Source organism: Molossus molossus, unplaced genomic scaffold (genome assembly GCF_014108415.1).
Source record: "Molossus molossus isolate mMolMol1 unplaced genomic scaffold, mMolMol1.p scaffold_m16_p_6, whole genome shotgun sequence".
NCBI lineage: Eukaryota > Metazoa > Chordata > Mammalia > Chiroptera > Molossidae > Molossus > Molossus molossus.
The window spans coordinates 63,412,276-63,424,713 of NW_023425399.1; the positions used below are offsets into that span (position 1 = coordinate 63,412,276).

The 12,438-nt window shown below is 37.0% G+C and overlaps 1 protein-coding gene across 7 annotated transcripts in view; it reads right to left on the reverse strand.

The window, feature by feature from the left end:
* The window catches only part of ANKRD12 (ankyrin repeat domain 12), a 158,667-nt gene that overhangs the window by 106,694 nt on the left and 39,535 nt on the right, over nt 1–12,438 (reverse strand). For 4 of the 7 annotated variants that reach the window (XM_036245569.1, XM_036245574.1, XM_036245573.1 and 1 more), the window contains exons 1-2: nt 8,511–8,622; nt 6,222–6,359 (exon numbers count right to left, since the gene is read on the reverse strand). In XM_036245569.1, the coding sequence (XP_036101462.1) occupies nt 6,222–6,308 (87 nt within the window). In that variant the 5' untranslated portion in view covers nt 6,309–6,359; nt 8,511–8,622. Of the gene's footprint in view, nt 1–6,221; nt 6,360–8,510; nt 8,623–12,438 lie in introns of those variants that run through there. The other 3 variants (XM_036245575.1, XM_036245570.1, XM_036245571.1) reach the window with 1 other exon arrangement.

The window sequence follows — 12,438 nt, forward strand, 5'->3', positions numbered from 1 at the left end:
TCGGTAAATGGCCCCAGGCTAGCACTAGTGGTAGCTGGCCTTAGTTTGCAGCTTTGCCTTGCCTGGCCTGGGCACTGCTAAGTCCAATACAAGTGGCAGCCATCTGCATAATGCTTTGTAGCTCATGCCAAGTGACCTCAGGAAGAACAAAGGTGGCAGCTGACCTTGGCCTACACTTCTGGGGAGGCCCCAGAGCCAGTGCACCCAGTGGACCGCCTCAGACCACATCAAAGTACCACCCAAGCACCTCCACAAGGGACCCACTCAAGGGGCAAACTCAGGTGGCATCAGAGCCCAGCTAAGGTGATTCCTGCTCTGTAAGGTGGGCCCCTGTACAGCTCATCCTATACAGTGGTCACAGCCAGTCCTTGCAGCTGACAGGCCTTGGTAAACCTCTCCCATTCATATGCCAACAGCAATCAAGGTTCAACCACAACAAGAGGGTGTACACAGGCCACACTAGAGTGGGGGCACCTGGGGTGCCCAGTTCGGGTGAATGGGGAGGCTGTACCACTGGACCCTATAGGACACCAACTACATTAGGCCACTCTACCAAGTCTGGGAGATGTAGCAGCTCTACCTAATACATAGAAACAAATACAGGGCAGCTGCCAAAATGAGGAAACAAAGAATCATGTTCTAAATGAAAAAATAAAACAAAAATCCAGGAAAAGAACTAAATACAATGAACACAGCAATCCAACAGAGTTCAAAACAATGGTTACAAGGATGCTCAATGAATGAGAGAACTTCAACAGCATAACAAAAAAAGACATGGAAACTGTAAAAGAAACCAGTCCAGCCCTGGCCAGTGTAGCTTAGTGCTTAGAGCATCGGCCTGCACACCAAAGGGTTGCAGGTTTGATCCCCGCCCCAGTTGGGGCATGTGCAGGAGGCAACCAACTGATGTATCCTTCTCAAATCGATATTTGTCTCTCTCCCTTCTCTTCCCTCCCTCCCTTCCATCCTCTCCGAAAATCAATGGAAAAAATATTGTTGGGTGAGGATTAACAACAACAAAAGAACCAGTCATAAATGAAGAATATACTAATTGAAATGAAGAAAAATTTACAGGGAATCAACAGCTAAGTATTTGAAACCAAGAATCAAATCAGCAATTTTGAATATGAGGAAGCAAAAACACCCAATCAGAACAGCAAAAAGAGAAAATAATCCAAAATAATGACTGCGTAAAGAGCCTCTGGGACAACTTCAAGCATACCAACAACACTCACATCATGGGGGTGCCAGGAAGAAGAGAGAGAACAAGAAATTAAAACCTATTTGAAAAAATGACAGAAAACTTTCCTAACATGTGAAGGAAACAGATATATAAGTCCTGGCAGCACAGAGTCCCAAACAAGATGAATCCAAAGAGGCCCACACCAAGACACATCATCAAAATGCAAAGGTTAAAGACAGAGAGAATCTTAAAAGCAGCAAGAGAGCCCTAGCTGGTTTTGCTCAGTGTTTAGAGTATTGGCCCTCAGACCAATGAGTCACGGGTTTGATTCTGCTCAAGGGCACATACCTCAGTTATAGATCATCCTCAGCCCTGGTCAGGTAGTGCAGGAGGCAACTAGTTAATGTGTCTCTTTCATATCGATGTTTCTCTCTGTCTCTCTTTCTTTCTCCCTCTCTCCCTTCCTCCCACTCTATCTGAAGATAAAAAGAAAAATATCCTCGGGTGAGGATTAAAATCAATCAATCATAGAATCAAAGGACATATAAAGAGCTTCCCAGAAAAGAAAATGTTAAAGGAGTTCATCACCACCAAACCAGTAGTACTTGAAATGTTAAAGGGTCTTCTTCTTTAAGAAGAAAATAAGATAAAAAATATGAACAATAGCCCTGGCCACTTTGACTCAATGGTTAGCACGTCATATTTCAGGTCAAGGGCACATACCTGGGTTGCAGGTTTGATTCTGGGCACTGGTTGGAGTTGTGCAGGAGGCAGCCAATCACTGTGTCTCTCTCACATCCATGTTTTTCTCTCCCCTCCCTTCCTCCCTTCCACTCTATCTTAAAAAAAAAAAAAAAATCAATAGAAAAATGTCCTCGGGTGAGAATTAACAACAACAAAAAATTTTAAAAAAAGGAAGAACAATAAAATGGCAATAAATACATATCCATCAATTTAATCTATAAAATAGAATAAACAAACAAGAAGAACAGAAATAGAATCATACATACGAAGAACATTTGATGGCTGCCAGAGGGGAGGGTTGTTGGGGAGATGGGCAAAAAAGGTGAAGGGATTAAAAAATACAAATTGGTCCTGCCCAGTGTTGTTCAGTGGTTAGTGTCAGCCTGTCAAAGGGTCAAGGGTTCAATCCCTGGCCCTGGTTGCGGCACATGCAGGAGGCAACTGATTGATGTATCTCTCTCGCATCAATGTTTCTCTCTCTCTCTCCCTCTCTCTCTGTCTGTCCCTCTCCCCCTTAGGTGGAGATTAAAATATCCTTAGGTGATGATTAACAACAGCAACAAAGAAGTACAAATTGGTTGTTACAGAATAATCATGGGGATGTAAAAGACATCACAGGGAATATAGTAATAGTATTTTAATAACTATGTATGGAGTCAGATGGGAATGAGATTTATTGGGATGATCACTTAGTTATACAATGTCTAATCACTGGAGTATACACCTGAAACTAATATGTCAACTATAATTTTAAAATAAAAAATGATTTAAATTTAAAAAAAAGGGAAGGTCAAAGAAAGTCTTACTGGCTCATGATGTTTGAGTACAACCTCTGATCAATCAGTGGCTGCTGACTTATCTATGCAGACACAGGGGAAACCCCTAGGAAGTGAAGACTAAAAAAGAGAAAGAGGAAAATGGACACCAGTGGCCATGACAAGCATCAGAGGTAAGCTCCTGACTTTTTACTAAAAACAACTCAAAACAATAATCCTATCAACAATTACAACTTTCAGGTGGGAAATAATGAGAATCCAGAGATGCTACAATATTGTACAGTTTTCAGTAAAAATTAAGACATACAAAAAAGGAAGAAATATATATTCAATAGAAACTTCTCTGAGTGAGCTCAGATATCATATGTGGCAAGACCAAAAAGAAATAAAATAATTTTTAATAAGTTAAAATATGACAGCAATTACATCAATAGACAATATCAATTTTTAAAAATTACAAAAAGAGCCAAATGGAAATAATGGATTTAAAAAGAGTAACTGAAAATGTATTAGATATGTTTAATAGCAGATGTGAGATGGCAAAACAAGGAAAGAAAAAGGTAAATTAAACACTTCAAATTTAATGAAAAGCCATTAATCTATACATCCAGAAAACTCAACAAACCCCACATAAAATAAGAGATCTTAAACACATTACACTCAAACTCTTTAAATATAAGAGAGCAGTAACAGAAAATATAATTCATTAGGACAAGGGCACAATATAACTAACAGCTGACTTCTCATCAGAAACAGTTAAAGCAAGTAAGAAGTGGGATGACATAGTCAATGAAAAAAAAAAAGTCAACTAAAAATTCTAGTATCCAACAAAACTATCCTTTGAAAATAAAGGCAAAAAGTCATGAAAGACCAACTACTTCATATCTTCCTTTATATGAAATATCCAGAATAGGCAAGTCTATCTATAAAGAGAAAGTAAATTGGTGGCTGCCTAGGGCTGTGAAAGTTGGGGATAGAACGGTGAGTGACTGCTAATAGGTACAGAGTGTTTTCCAAGTGAAAATATTCTAAAACTGATAGTAGTGATGACTGCACAACTCTTGTAAATACACCAAAAACTCCTGCATTATATACTTTGAAGGAGTAAATTGCATAGTATGTGAATTATAATTCAACAAAGCTATTTTTTTTTATCCTCACCCAAGGACATTTTTCAATATTTTGTTCCGATAGAGTGGGAGGGAGAGAGAGAGAGAGAAACATAGACGTGAAAGGGACACATCAAGTGGTTGCCACCCACACAACCCAACCAGGGCAGGGGACAAACTGCAACCGAGGTACGTGCCCTTAGCAGGAACTGAACCTGGGTCTCTCGGGACCGCAGGCCGATGCTCTAACCACTGAGCAAAACCAGCCAGGGCCAAAGCTATTTTCTTTTAATGGCAAAATAAAAATATTCCTAGATTAATAAAGACAGAGATAAATCATGGATGAAGATCTTACAGTAAACACTAAGGGAAATTCTCAGAGACTGTAAGGCAATGACACTAGACCATAACTTAAATTCATAGGAAGAAAGTAAGAATGCCAAATTTGGTAAATTTTTACATAAAACCAAGAACTGTATAAAACTTTTTTTTTTTCTTGCTCTGGCCAGTTTGGCTTAGCGGTTAGAGCGTCAGCCCATGGTCCAGTGAGACTCAGGTTCAGTTCCCGCTAAGGGCATGTACCTCAGTTGCATTTTGCCCCGGGCTGGGTCTGGTTGGGTCACGCAGGAAGCAGCCACTCAATGTGTCCCTTTCATATCGATGTTTCTCTCTCTCTCTTTCCCCTTCCCACTCTATCCAAAAAATAAAAGTTTTTTTTTTCTTCTTATTTCTTGAAAAGAGAAGAGTATATGAGATAATTAACAAATGTAGATGTAATCTATATTATATAGATAACACGAAGGAAGAGAGGAAATGAAGCTATATTGAAGCAAAGTTGCCAATTTATTACTGGAATTAGATCAATATTAACCTGTAGAAATTAGGATGCACATCATAATTCCTAGATCAACATTTAAAGACTATAATTCAAGCCCTAGCCAGTTTGGCTCAGTGGTTAGAGCGTCAGCCTGCGGTCCGGAGAGACCCGGGTTCGGTTCCCGCTAAGGGCACGTACTTCGGTTGCAGTCTGTCCCCGGCCCTGGTTGGTCGTGCGGGTGGCAGCCACTCGATGTGTCCCTTCACGTCGATGTTTCTCTCTCTCTCTTCCTCCCACTCTATCTGTACAAAAAATGGAAAAATATCCTCGGGTGAGGATAAAAAAATAAATAAATAAAATAAATAAAAAAATAAATTAAGAAATGTTCTTTCAAAAAACCACAGAAATTTAACTAGTACACTGAAAAATACTTAAACAAAAGTATTTAAAAAGGCAGTATAGATGAGGAGAAAAAAGACATGAAACACATAAGAACAAAGAACAAAACAGCAGATATAAATCCAACCTTATCGCCCTGGCCGGTTTGGCTCAACGGTTGGAGCGTCGGCCTGCGGTACAGAGAGATCCGGGTTCGGTTCCCGCTAAGGGCACGTACCTCGGTTGCAGTTTGTCCCCGGTCCTGGTTGGTCGTGCGGGTGGCAGCCACTCGATGTGTCCCTTCACATCAATGTTTCTCTCTCTCTCTCTTCCTCTCTCTCCCTTCCGCTCTATCTGAACAAAAAATGGAAAAAATGTCCTCGGGTGAGGATTAAAAAAATAAATAAATAAATAAATCCAACCTTGTCAATAATTACATTAAATGTGAGTAAATTAAACAGTATAATCCAAAGGTAGAGATACCCAGTGCAATCAGCAAGAAAAAGAAATAAAAGTATCCATACTGAAAAACTAAAATTATCTGTATATGCAGATGACAATCTCATTTGTATAAAATCATAAGGAATCCACAAAGTTTTTGAATCAATAAATGAGTTCAGTAAAGTCAAGATCTCTATATAAAAATCAATTATATTTCTATATACTAGCCATGAAAAATCCAAAATGAAATGATCTACAGTAGTGTTCAAAAAAATAAAATATGAACAATTTAACAACCAGAGCGCAAGGTTTGTGCACTGAAAACTACAAAGCATTGTTCTGAGAAGCTGAAGATTAAATAAATGGAGAGATATTCTGTAGGGATGGATAGGAAGACATGTTGTTAATATGGTATTACCATTCAAATGATCTACAACTACAATGTACTGATTCAATAATATCTCTAAGTAAAATCCCAGTAGGCCTTTTCTCTTTTGCAGAAACTGACAAACTAATCCTGAAATTTATATAAAAATGCAAAGGATACGGAATAGCCAAAACAAATTTTGAAAAGAAAGTTGAAAACTTAAAATTCCTGATTTTGAAAAGAGATTTAGGGTTGTCTGAGGGTTAGGGTGGAAATGGACTCATTGTAAATGAGCGTGAGGATCGTTTAGCAATGATGGAAATGGTATTAACTGGATTATGGTGATGGTTACACAGCTCTTTTTCCCAGTTTCAAGTGTCAACAAATCTTTAGTATAATCATTTACCTTTCTTCCATATGGTTTTTCTACCATATTGCTGTCACTGTCAGAATTTTCACTCTGAACTGGCTTTGTGAACCCAGATTTGGGCATCTTATAGCTCTTCAGCTAGCTTCTTCTTTTATCAGTCTTCTCATCCTGGATCTGTAAAGAATGGATATATAAGGGTTATTTGTATACCTCCTTAAGTTTTATGCAATTTGCAATAGTGCAATTTGGTTTTCTCTACGTCCCCATATGATAACTTATTTTCTCAAAGAGGCTATCTTGACCTAAAATGAGTTTTCAGTGAACAATTTGAGTTTTTAATTAAAGTTTTCTTGTTCAAGTCTACTTGGTTTGTCAATGAAGAGGGAAAAAAAAGAGAACTACTTTTATAATTCTTCCCACCTTCTCTAGACTAGTATTCAATCTCCAGGTTTCTGGGTAACAGAGCAGCTGAGTGGAAGCAGTGGCAAAGGTTTTATCATTTGAGCATAGCTCCAGAGGTAGAGGAACTCTTAATATGTTCTCTGGTAGTTTGGCATTGGTCTGGCAGTTATTTCTGAAGGTCCAACAAAGAACCTTATAGGTTTGATTGGTAATTTTACAATAATTAATTGTATTTTAAATTAAATTACATTAATTAAGCCTTTCTTCTAAAAAATTGTTATTTATTTTAGAGGGAGAGGGACAGAGAAACATCAATGTGAGAAATACATGGATTGGTTGCCCTGCCATTGAAATCACAACCTGGCTACGTGCCCTGCCTGGGAACTGAACCGGTGACCTGAGTGCATGGGATGACGCCCAACCGAGCCACACTGGCTAGGGCCAATCCTTTACTTACTTAAAATCCTAGCACGGTTTATTTTCCTTCATCACAGTCCCAGACATCACCAGGCATTTAGTCACTTTATCAACCCATTCATTGATATAATTCTTATCATACTGTACTGTAATGATCACTTCATGTATCATTTTCTTTCCAATTTTTTCAGCTTTCTCTCTCCTGTTCTGCAAGCTGACTTAATAAGGCCAGGACTCTCTTAGAAGCTTATGCTTATGTACAAGCTTGAGAGATTCAGAAAAAAAGTCCAAGACGAAGGTTTTACATATACAAAGGAAAAGCCACATGTGGCTGCTGAAAGTTCAAGTAATTAAAATTCAATTCAATAGCTATGGACTACAGAGTACAAACATATAAAGTTCTATTGCTTAACATTGAGCTACATTGAGGCTACTGGCCAATGGGACCATGAACTGGGCCACAACAATAAGCAGAATGACTGGCATGCTATAAATATCCTATAAGTGGACACATAAGTCTAAGTAACCTACATTCTAGTATCTATGTGAATGATTAATACCCAGATACCTTAAACAGAGGATTAGTTACATTTTTCATGTTCTTCAAATTGTTCTATTGGTGCTTTAATATTTGTTTGATTTAACAGAAATAAAAGCAAATATCTCTTAAATGAACTGAGTTAATTTGTATTAAAATAATCTGGATATAGCCAAATTAGAGTATATTCCAACACAAAAAAGCTATCGAAATTCAAATAGTTCAAGTCTTTCATATTTATAGAGCAGAAAACAAACTTGAAGAAATAAACTTTTTGACACTACACACAACAGATAGTATTTACCTTAGGATCATTTAACTGAACGATTACCATATAAGCAGAATCATTTAAATGTGCCACTATTCTCAAAGCTAGTAGCTCAGTGTAGAGCTTACAGAGTTACAAATCATATAAACAGAAAAATTAGGACTCAAAAGCAAAACTGAGCTGCATAACATCAATAGGCAATAGCCTAGGCAAGACTATGATGATAAAGCAATACCTATATCCTTTGTCAATTAAGCAAAGCTATTGGTGAAGAAAGGAGCAGCTTGAAAATTGAGAAAATTATACATGGCAAAAATATTATGTTAATACTGTATGCTAGAAAAAACTTTTATTATTTTTCAATAACTTTATTTAGAAAGTTTCATCACTAACAATAAATATCAAAATTAGCTTCAATCCACAAATATTAAGCATTTAATACATAGTTAGGTTCCGGACCCATGATATCTACCATTATCACTAGAGCAACTGCTATATAAACTATACAAAGAGATAATAAAAATCACGTTAGGTAAATTAAAATAAAATACTTTTAAGGGCACAAATAACCCAATAGAAGGCAGGAAAAAAAAAATTGAGGAATAAAAAAAGAACAGCCCTGGTCATGTGCTTTAGTGGTTAGTGTGTCAGCTTGAACTCTGAAGGACTGTGGGTTCAGTTTCTGGTCAAGGGCATGTACCTGGGTTGAATCCCGGCCCATGGGGGCTCGTGCAGGAGGTAATGAACTTGATGTATTCTCTCTCACAACAATGTATCTCTTTCTCTCTTGCCCTCCGTCCCACTCTCTCTCTAAAAAAAGGAAAAATTTCCTCAGTGAAGATTACAAAAAAAAAAGATACTATGGAACTAACAAGAAATTTACTTTAAATATAAGGATACAGGTAGTTAAAAGTAAAAGAATATAAAAAGATATGCCACGATTAAGCTAATAAAAGGAAATATAAGATAAAATAAATCTCAGAGCAAAGAGAATATTACATATTACATACTGATAAAAGGGTCAGTTCACTAACTGTGTATGCAACTAGCAACAGAGCTTCAAAATACGGAAAGCAAAAAATAACGAAACAGACAAATTCATAATTACAGCTGGAGGCTTCAACTACTCTCTCAGTAAGACAGGAAATCAACAAGAATATAAAAGAACTGAAAAAATACCACTGATTCAAAATGGACATTTATAGAAAAATCTGCCCCAAAACAGTTGAATATTCATTCTTTTCAAGGGCACACAGAATATAAAAGATAGGCCATCATGGGTCATAAGCAAATGTAATAAATTTTAAACAATTAAAATTTATATCATACAAACTTTGTTCTCACACAATAAAATGTTAAACCAGAATCAATTATAGAAAGATAACAGGGATATATCCAAATTAAAAAATAATGAAAAAAAATCAATAAAACCAAAAACTGGTTCTTAAAAGATCAATCAAATTTACATATTGCTAGCCAGACCAATTAGAAATAAGAGAGAAGACCTACATAACCAAAATCAGCAATGAAAGAGGAAACATAATTACAAATCTTATAAACACATGAATAACAAGGAAATATTATGAACAACTTTACACAAATAAATTCAACAAATTAAATAAAACCCCTTGAAAGGCACACACTAACAAAGTTTACTGATAAAAACAATCTCAATATCTCAATACTTATTAAAGATATTCATTTATATTAAAAACAAAACAAAACAAAACAAAACAAAAACAAACTCCAGCCCAGCCTCTGTGGCAGTGGTTGAGCATGACCCATGCACCAAGAGGTCGCTGGTTCGATTCCCAGTCAGGACACATGTCCTGGTTATGGGCCTGATCCCTGGTGGGGGGAATGCTGGAGGCGAACAATCGATGTTCTCTCTCATCAATGTTTCTCTCTCTCTCTCTGTAAAATCAATAATGGAATATATATATATATATATATATATATATATATATACTTTATTAAAAAAATGATTATTTCCTCTATTTCTGTAAAAAATGCCACTGGAATTTTGATAAAGATTGCACTGTATCTGTAGATTTCTTGGGGTAGTATAGACATTTTAACAATATTGATCATTCCAGTCCATGAATGTAAAATATCCTTCCTTTTCTTTGTGTCTTCTTCAATTGCTTTCATTAATGTCTTATAGTTTTCAATATTCAGGTCTTTCATCTCCTCTATTAAATTTATTCCCAAGTAGTTTATTCTTTTTGATGCAATTTTAAATGGGATGTTCTCTTCATTTCTCTGAGCTCTTTGTTAGTATACAGAACTGCAACAGATTTTTGTGTACTGATTTTGTATCCTGTAACTTTATTTAATTTGTTTATTAGTTCTAACAGTTTTTTGATGGAGTCTTTAGGGTTTTCTACATATAATATGCTGTCATCTGCAAATAGTGACAGTTTACTCATTCCTTCTTTTCCAATTTTGGATGCTGTTTATTTCTTTTTCTCGCATAATTGCCTGGCTAGGACTTGCAGTGCTATGATGAATGAAAATGGCAAGAATGTGCATCCCGGTCTTGTTCCTAATCTTAGAGACAAGGCTTTAGCTTTTCACTGTTGAGTATAATGTTATCTGTGGGCTTGTCGTATACAGCCTTTATTATGTTGAGGTACATTCCCTCTCCACCTTTTGCTGAAAGTTTTATAGTAATATCACAATCACTGAATTGAAAATGTTGGACCATCCTTGCATCCTTGGAAGAAATCCCACTTAATCATGATATGTGGTCCTTTTAATATAATTTTAAATTCAGTTTGCTAATATTTTGTTGAGAATTTTTGCACTTATGTTTACCAGGGATCTTCACCTGTAATTTTCTTTTCCGGTGATGTCCTTGTCTCATTTTGGTATCAGGGTAATGCTGGTCAATTAAAATGATTTTGTTCCCTCTGGTTCTCTTTTTTGAGGAAGAGTTTGAGAAGGACTAGTATTAATGTTCTTGCAATGTTTGTTAGAATTCACGAGTGAACCTGTCTTTTTATTTTAACTGAGTTATTTTATAACTAGAACTTTGTACATTTTGACCCTGTTCACCCCTTCTGCCCACCACCACCACTGGCAAAAACCAATCTGTTCTCTGTATCTATGGGCTTGATGTTTTGTTTTGTTTTTTATTTCACACACAAGTGAGATTATGCAGTAGATGTCTTTCTCTGCCTAACTTATTTCACTTAGCATAATGTCTCAAGGATCACCTATATTGTTGCAAATGGTAAGATTTCATTCTTCTTGTCTAGTTTTATAAAAACACAGTGATTAGGTATTTATATAACTGACAAAGTGATTGCCATGATAAATCTAGCACCCACTGGACACCACAGTTATTATACTGACGATATGCCCTGTGGTACAACTTTATATGCCAGTGACTATTTTATAACAACTAATTTATAATTCTTACTTTAATTGATTTTTTCAGAGAGAGAGGAAGGAAGAGATAGAAACACCGATGTGAGAGAGAAACACTGATAGGCTGTCTCCTGCATGCCCTCCACTGGGGACAGAGCCTGCAACCTAGGAACATGCCCAGACCGGGAATCAAACTGAGACCTCTTAGTCCATAGGATGACACTCAATCCACTGAGCCACAACAACCTGCCTAATTTGTAATTCTTTAATTTTTTTTTTCAGATAGAGCGGGAGGAAGAGAAAGAGAGAAACATCGATGTGAGAGAAAGACACATCGACTGGCTGCCACCCACACAACCCCAACCGGGGCTGGGGACAAACTGCAACCAAGGTATGTGCCCTTAGCGGAACCAAACCCGGGACTCTCTGGTCCGCAGGCCAATGCTCTAACCGCTGAGCCAAACCCATCCCAACCCCACTACCTAATCTGACAACTTTCAAAATGTTCTTTGCATCTGAGTCTGTTTCTGTTTTGTTCGTTTATTTTCTTCGATAAACAAACACATGTAAATAAAATCATATGGCATTTGTCGATTTATTTCACTAAGCACAATACTTTCTAGGTCCATCCATGTTGTCGCAGGTAGCAAGATTTCATTTTTCTTTTATGGCTGAGGCATATTCCATTGTACAAATGCACCACTTCTTCTTCATCTATTCATCTTGATGGACATTTAGGTTGCTTCCATATCTTGACTATTAAATGAACACATACCTTTTCAATTTAGAGTTTTGTATTTCTTCAACAGATACACAAGTGAGATTGCTGGATCCCTTTTTGGTCTCTTGCTGTGGTTATATATAGTCTTTGTTTTAAAGTCTATTTTGTCTGGCCCAGCCAGTGTGGCTGAGTGGACTGAGCATCATCCCATGGACTGAGAGGTTCAATCTGCAATTAAGGCACATGCCTGGATTGTGGGCTCGATCCCCAGCGGGGAGGCAGCTGATCAATGTTTCTCTCTCACGTCGATGTTTCTATCTCTCCCTTCCTCTCTCTCTCTCAAAATATCAATTTAAAAATAAAAAGTACAACCAGTCGATGTGTCCCTCTCACATGGATGGATCTCTCTCTCTCTACCCCCCCTCCCCATCCCACTCTATCTGAAGATAAATAGAAAAACATTCTCAGGTGAGGATTAAAAAAAACAAAAGTAAAGTCTATTTTGTCTGACTTTTGTTTCCATTTTCATGAAATC